This window comes from Pagrus major, chromosome 20 (assembly GCF_040436345.1).
Source record: "Pagrus major chromosome 20, Pma_NU_1.0".
NCBI classification, from domain to species: Eukaryota; Metazoa; Chordata; class Actinopteri; order Spariformes; family Sparidae; genus Pagrus; species Pagrus major.
In genome coordinates this window covers 19,878,918-19,887,262 of record NC_133234.1, presented here as the reverse complement: position 1 = coordinate 19,887,262, position 8,345 = coordinate 19,878,918, and the positions used below count along the sequence as shown (strand labels likewise).

The following is an 8,345-nucleotide window of genomic DNA, read 5'->3' as shown; positions in this document are numbered from 1 at the left end:
ATTATACACTGGTTCATGAGGGAGGCTGTTCGATGTAAGCTGGCTCTCTATTTCTTTGCCTTGTTATATTTTCCTGCAGATTTGTCATGAATAACTGACAGGTTTGTATAATAATGCCTCCGGGTTGTCATTCTTCAACACCGGCTCCAGCTCATTGATTTAAACTTCAAGAAGAGCGGGAAAAAAAACTGCAGGTAGAACACAATTTAAAGCAGCCGTTTCTTTAAACAAAAAAAGAAAAAAGAAAAGAAAAGGCTGCTGGTTCATTCTTTGTATAGTGCATTTTTCTTTTTAACGTCAGCCTCTTTTTCAATGGTAAAAGAATCTCAGTTGCCACAAATGCAAATCCCACCCCGCCACCCACATCCCATCCCCACCCTTCCCATCCCCACCAGTCCCCATGCCCCCCCCACCACCCCCCAAAGTAACCTTATACAAACTGATAAAACTTCACAACAATTCACCATCAACACAAAGGTCACACAAAGTTCTGTCGTTGTTATGTCCATCCATAAAAACCAAAGAACAGCACACGTCAGGATCCCCTTGTTCTCTCATGTGTTGTTTGCATGATCACACGCACACACACACACACACACACACACTCTCTCTCTCTCTCTCTGCCACACCTTTACATACAGATTGCACACATACAAACACATTCCCAGGGGATGAAAGACAGGCAGCGCTTGCAGCCAGGTTCAGGTGTATGTTTCTATTGCATCACATCCTTCTGTCGCCCAACAGTTAGACAGCGTGTTTAAGTGTCGTCATGGATTAATTAGAACGGTAGTTTTGAGGAACGAAAAAAGCAAAAGGAGGGTTTTTATGAGAGAACAGGAGGTGAGAATTTGTTAGTGTATGTGCAGTAGGGGTGCCGAGGACGGAGGGTCCGATCAGTCGTGGATGACGATGGGGCCTCGCATCCTCAGGCTGGGGTGAGGGTGAGGAGGGGCGAGGATGAGCCCCTGCGGCGGGGCCTGGGAGACCCTGCGCAGGGTGATCTGCTCGCAGGGCTGCCGGCAAGCGTGCCTCAGCTGGGAGCGCGACAGCAGCCGTCTGGCCCTCCTGCACAGGTGGAGACAAGACAGGACATAAGTGCAGAAGAAGATACACTGATACAAGTTTAGTCTTGACCTTGGAAACAGTAGTTAGTTGTAGTAAGAGTCAATTAGCCAACAGAATAATCTCATCGGTCTGCTCAATTACTGTTTCAAAGGTCAAGAATTCATTTTTAAAGGAGACCTAATATGCTTTTTCAGTTTTTATCTTTCCTTTAGTGTTTTATAGGTTCTTGCGCATGTAAAAGGTCTTGAAAGCTAAAAAGCCAAAAGTACGCGCCAATGGGAGCTTGTCAATAGCTCGCCTTTACTTCCTGTGACTTCATGACATCGCACTGCGTAACCATATTAATTTATGCCTTTATTCATGATAGAAGTGAAGCATGACTCAGCCGACTGGAGACACACTGAGTGGCGCTGGCTCAAGCTTGATCATTTTGACAGTTTTGTTCTGCATGAAACATGGTTTGAAAGTGGAGTTCGAGCTCCGGATATTTAAATAATTAAGCTCAAAATTCGTTGGAAGCCAGTAAATCATGACTGCATCTTTATGTCTCAGCAGATCACAGTAGCTAAGCGTGCAGATAATGCTTGTTTGAATACATTATTTATACGTATCTGACCACAGGCGTGATGCTTCAAGTCCTTTTAGCTGCCTCTAATTACTGCAGCCACCGATGGGCTCCTTACTTAATGTACAAACTGCAATGTGGCAGCGACAGCCTGCAGTAAAAAGGGTGGTAACATATTGAAACAATGATGAAGGCTTTGGTTTCTGTGAGACAGCTTATTTTTCATGTATACTATTAGTTTACCAGAGGCTGATGGCTGATTAATTGGTTGAAAGTAGTTTTCACTGATTCTGTTTTTAGCCAGCGACGACTGAGAGAGAGGCTTTTCTTTTTCCGTTTCAAGCGCACCTAACAAGCTTTACATGAGCGGTGTAAAGACTCGACACGCATAAGATGAAGAAACTCATAAAAGAAGGAATTAAATGTGAGCAGTAAAGTTCATTTTAAGGGCACCAGGCCACTGAAAATGATTAGAAACACCCACTTTTTCTCATTTCAGGAGGATCCGCTTTAGAGCAGAGTGCAAAATTTATTGAGCATCAGTAATAGAGTTTTTAATATCTGTTATGAGGTAAGAGAGAGGTACATCTCAGCAGGATTTTCAGGCTTATAAAAGGAGCTCGGTGGTAATCTCCAGACCGAAGTGGGCTTTGTGCTGTGACAGGAAGTCTCTTTTAACAGCCCACAGCGACCAAAGGCACTAAAGCCAAGACCATTGGGCAATATAACAAATGTTGGACACGGCAGCACTAATGGAATTCGTTCAGAGACAACTGTGAGATGCATAACCACAACGTTTGGATGATTGCTCGTGGTTCCCTTAAGGCTGTCTAGAAAAAAAATATATTTAATGCACTGCATAGGCCTCTCGAAATGCTCTCATCTTCCTCCTTAGCAGCTCCGAGGATGTTTCTCTTGTACTGTGAACCGGAAAACACATCGGCTCCTTCCAGAGACTGATTTTTATGCAGCGTGACACGCGTTTTGTCAGTCAGAGCCAGAGCAGAATATAAACTGGAGAATAACAGAGCAGATTTATCTCTGGTGGCACATTATCTAAAGCTGCGCTGTTTGTCTGCTCAGCTGGCCGTCGGGGAAGGAGGAGAGCAAACATGTAAATCCAGACTCAAACATGTCGAGCTTTCTCATTTACATCCCTGTTTTGCTTTCTCGCGTTCTGTTTCCTCGTGTTTCTCATCTTTGATTAGTTGTCATTTAATTTTCTGTCTAATTTTAAGATTAAAGGTGTCAATTTTCAATCCAATAGATTTATTGGCACAAAGTTGAGACATTCATGGTTCCCTGTGAATGAATCCTAATAACCTTGTCAATATCCTGACTTTGCAAGAGTTTAAAGATGTCAATTATCCAGTAAAAATATCTCAACATCTCACAGATAAATTGGCCCACAATTTTAGACATTCTTGGTTTCCAGAGGATGAATCATATTAACCTTGACAACCCCTGACTTGTGCCACAATTTAAAGATGTCAGTTTTCCAGTAACATATCACAACATAAGTTAAGATTGATTGGCACACAATTTTAGACATTCATAGTTCCCAGAGGATGAATCGTGAAGACTTTGTCTGTCCCCTGACTTTGCCTCTAATGCCACCATGAGTTCACATTTGTGGCGCAGAGTGAAATATCACTTATCCAGTAAAATATCTCAACATCTGATAGATTGACACCAAATTTTGTAGCGAGATTCATGGTTCCCAGAGGATGAATCCTAATAACTTAGTTGATTCACTTCCTTTTCATCTTGTGCGATCAGTTGGTTGACATTTTTGATTCAGAGTAAAATTTTGGATTGATTGCCATAAAATTAGATACACACTTTAATTTAACCTATAGGATTAATGCAAAATCAAGATAATTTTTTGATTCAGCTTCATCATCAGGTTTCATGACACTCTTTAATGCGGCAAAAAGTGTTAATTTTCCATCCCTTTCAGTCTCTCTGGTTTTTGTCTCTCTTGCCTCCATGAATAAGTGCTTGAGAGAGAGAGAAATGGTGGGATAAAGAGACAGAGAAGGGGAGAAAATGAAACTTCCATTCATTTCTCATTAGCAGCAGCCTTTCAGAGTAGATCTATTAATGTCTTTTATTCGGGAAAGTATCTCTACAAGGAGAGCGAACAGACACGATGATATAACAAAGGGTGCAGTATTCATAATGATGCCGTCTCTCTCTCAAACGCAAACATACAACCATCATGATCGTGGTGCTAAGTGAGTGATCCATACGAGCGCAGCCATAGTTAATGTGGTAATGATATTTCCACTCAAGGCCCAGCGGTGCCTGGCTCCTCGCTGGCCCATCTGCACCAGTTAGCTACTCTAATTTTAGCCCTGACGGTCGGAGGGCGGCTGTGAGGGCCCGGTGCCATGGCTCATTTAGACACAGGCTTAATGGAGGAACATCTTTCTCCTTCACATACAGTCATGCAAACATTGACTCATTATGTGAGCGCATGAGACAGTGTGAGTCTATGCATGTGTGAGAAAAATAAAAAGAAACTGATTTTGGTGATTAAATAAATGTCTGTTTATTCAACAGTATATTCAGTCATGTATTTAACGCAATGTGGATTGATGTAGTGTTTGCAAAGCGAGACCGACCATGAATGCGCGCAATCCACTGTTTGGGGTTCTTGAGCTTTTGTTTCAGAGGATACCTGTACTGCAGGTCTGAGGCAAGTTATGTATTTACAAGGCAAATAAACAATCAATACAAGCCAGTGTCAGTGGAGCAGAACAGTGCAGGCTGCTGAGGCATCACATTGTGTGAAGAGCAGTTTATGGAGGAGCTAATCGATTTGATCTAATTTCCATTCGTTTAGCATTTCTTACTGACCACAATTTCATCTGATTCGATTTGAGTTGTAAAAAAAAACCCATGATAATATAATATTATCTGCAAATGTCACATTTAGCAAGACAGAGAGTCTAAAGCTGTGCTAGCAGCTTAGCACAGCAGTGCTTTAAGCCAAATTCTAACAGCAGCATGCGAACATACGTACAGTAACTGTGTTTTCATGGACATAATATTCCTTTAATAATCAGAATAATAGGCCAGTCAGAGTTAAAATGCCACATGTGAACACCTCAACTGGAAGAGACTGATCCAATCCCATCTGAATGACTTTTTGATCAGATCAAGAGGGGTGGTATTCACCTTTTATAATGTGTTTCATAAGAAAATATTCGCGCCTAATAACCATGTAAAGCTGATCGTTTCTCTCTGGTGGGAATAAATAAATTCTTTCTGCGCATGTTCGCCTCACGTGCAGCGAACATTAGAGACAGAAACACGGCGCTAGGAAAACAGAACTGATCTGTGGCTGATGCAATTTCACAGTTGATGATTTTAAAGATTTAGGGATTGTTGAACACCTCGATGGTTGAGTTGTTCAAGCAAGTGTTTGAAAAAGATGAACAAAGGTATTCACTACATATTATATTATCTATTTAAGGTCAGAGTTGATCATTACAACGGGAAAAAAACAACTAGCGATGAGGTTGCGGACTGCAAACAACCGAACACTCCTTGTTCCACTTTCCGTGACAGTGGTCACACGCGGATGTCGTCAGTTGGTTGCAATCCTCACAGCTAGGTGCCACTAAATCCAACACGCTGGACCTTTAAGCTGCCTCTTTAATGCTTCATACACCTGAGCAAAGAGCAGGCCGGTTTAACCAGATCGTATTCACTCAATCGGCCTTTTATCTAAATGTGGAGGAATCATTGAGGGCATGACCTCATTTTAAATGATGCAGAGGACAATGTTCCAGGTGTTGAGCACAAAATCTGATTGGACCTGAGACTTCAGCAATAGATGATCACTTGAAAGGGTCAAATAAAGACTTTGTGACCAGATCAGTAAGGAAGTGATGTATGATGGCATGCCGCATTAAGGGCTTTATAACTAAATAGATGATTATATCTACTTAGGTTAAAGTGTCTGGTCCCACTGGCCTGAAAAATGTCTTAATTCGGTCTGTATGGTTTGGTGCTTTTACAGTGTTTCTTTGCTGTGTGAGCTGAGTGAGTGTTGTGGTGAAAATATACAAATTAAATCTTCCAAACGAGACATTTTTACACCCCTAGATGGAGCTGCATTAGTGACAAGACTCTGCAGGCTGCCACTCTGTTTCGACTCAACGTCTGTGTGGATTTAGGCACATATGTGTCGTATCTGTTTGTGTGTGTTTACACCACACAGCTGTCTGAGGTCACCACAGGACTAAAATAACTCCTGAGAGTCCCATTTCTGTCACAGTTCAATTCCTCTCGTCTGCTGTCGCTCTGCTTTTCGGCCTCAGTTGCTTTCCTATCACACACACATACACACACAGTCAGCCAATCAGAGGTCAGAAAAGGGTCACCTTTGCTTACCTGGTCTCCCGGGTGACAAGGAAGAAGCTGTCATCGGGGGCATCGATCCAGTTTGGGCGTCTCTTGCGGATCATCACTCCGCCGCGGGTGCTTCCGCTGCTGTTGCGGCCGTTATGCTGCAGAAAAGACATTTACATATTATCTTATTGAAATGAGCAGATGCAGTTGTGCAGGATTTGTTTAAAATAAGAGTACAAGACACTTACCAGGAGGGGTGCACTTGTTGTTCCTGGGTTCTCTGTGGAAACAAGAGAAAGATGCAAAATATGCATGAGGGAATCTGTCACTTGTGAATATTATTGATGAGTTTATTTCTTTTCCTAGCTACAAGTGGTGCAACAAATGACTGTGTTTCAATTTCAGTAATAATAGTGAAGTTACCAATAAAAAACAAAGTGTCAGACTGAAGTTGAATCATCCAAATTATCCAAATGACCCCCATCTGCTGATTCGTTTTCATTAGAATTAGTTGTCATTCTCTCCAACGAGCTAGTTTAGATAAGAAATGGCAGAAAAGGTTATCAACTCCGGGTGTGTTTCCACTAATCGGATTTTATCAAGCAAAAAGGATGACAAGAACATTGGATATCAACACTGTTTGGTCCCCAAGGTTCATTCACATCAGAGGTAACTCGGTTAAAAGCAAGACGGGATGCATTTTCCAATTTTTTTCGGGGGTGTTCAAGTAATACAAGTAATGACTTTCTGCTTCTGGGCAGGATTAGGTTAAGCAACAACAGCCTTATTGAAAAACAAGCCATGATAACTTTTTGTGGAATTAGTCCGGCTCTGGAAACGTGGGCCTGTGTGTGTGCACCTGCGCGCCTGTCCGGCTCAGCCCTGCTGTGGTGATGGTAGCTGCGTTTTCCCAGCATGCCGTGGGGGCCGTGCGGGAGGGAGGAGAGGAGGCGTCGAGGGGGAGGCGTCTGCAGGCCCGGGGTGCGGTGGGAGCGAGGGGCGTGAGCTGCCGGACGGGACTCTGGAAGAGACACCACACTGGAGCTGCATCAACTGGTTCTGGTGACACTTCATAATAAGCATCATTTAAACATTTATAGTTAATTAAACGTTAGTGATAGGTTAATTAAATGCTTTAGAAGCCATTAATTAACCAGTTATAAAGATTTTTAAACATCAGTTGCAACTAAAGTTTAATTAACTTTAAATTGAAATATAAAAGTGTTGATGTGAGGCACATTGTACAGCTCAAACACTTCTCATGTGTGTTTATTTACCTAGAAACTGGAGAACACTGGTCAGAGTGCTCCTCTGGGCGGCTCTGGTTTTGGGTAGGCGAGTCCCCTGCCCTTCGGACACCCTTAACATGTCTAAACCAAACACACACACACACATTTTACAAACCACCGCACTGTCCTCAGACTGCATGATCTCCCTCTGTCTGCTCAGACTTACCAATACTACTAAACACTGACCTAACATTTCTGCAGAATCATGCAAGTAGAGGTTGGTAGAATCAGTCCTGATCACCTGTTTGATGTCTTATGTAATGAAAATGTTTTATATTTTAATGAATGCAAATGCAGTCAAACAAGTGAGGAAACCACTCTGAGGTGTTAATGCGGTGACTTACTGTCAGGGATGGCATGTCCATTAGAGAATCATCTCCCACATGCACATACACGGATGTAAGTACATGCTCACATGCACACACAAACCAACAAAAAAAAAAGGAACGTATCGGAAGCACACATACATTAAAACATGGATATGACAGCAGGCACTGGAGTCCATGCTGGGGGTGGGGATGCGAGCCTCTATGGTTCCTCTGAGTGTGGTGGAGTTGATGGACAGATAACACGGGACACATGAAGCACAAGGACTCGGAAGAGATGCTTTCAGGTGTGACTTTATTGGAGGTCTACTCTCACATTCACACAGTGATGAAAGAAAAGAGCAAAAAAGAGGTAGAAGGTGAGATGAGAATATTGCAACAGTTGTTAGAAGATGAAGGACGAGGAGGCAGAGGAGTGGAGGGGGAGGGAAAATGGCTCTGAATGGCAAATCCTGTCCGCAGGATTTACAAGAGGCAACATGATGGATTCATATGAATATTGCATGATCTGAACACAGGAGGGGGGGGGGGGGGGGGACCATATCACGACGACGTGGTCCGGTTGATGACTCCTTATGAATAAGCCTGATCTATAGCGGGAGATGCAGCCAGCAGTAAAGAAGTCAAGAGCAGCTAGTTATTCTTTGTACCAAACAAACCAGAGGAGGTTCTTATTTCAGCTTCGACCTCCCTTCTTTCAAGTTTCATCAGTCCGAATCTAAAGCTCATTATGTC

The 8,345-nt window shown here is 42.7% G+C and overlaps 1 protein-coding gene across 1 annotated transcript; it reads right to left on the bottom strand.

The window, feature by feature from the left end:
• Positions 1–504: 504 nt before the first annotated feature.
• On the bottom strand, positions 505–6,914 carry LOC141015454 (metastasis-associated protein MTA1-like). The gene is made up of 4 exons (XM_073489534.1): positions 6,855–6,914; positions 6,244–6,275; positions 6,038–6,153; positions 505–1,068 (listed from the first exon to the last, which is right to left on the bottom strand). Exons 1-4 carry the CDS (start codon positions 6,910–6,912, stop codon positions 897–899), a joined length of 378 nt encoding a protein of 125 aa, XP_073345635.1. The 5' UTR covers positions 6,913–6,914; the 3' UTR covers positions 505–896.
• Between the last annotated feature and the right edge of the window lie 1,431 nt (positions 6,915–8,345).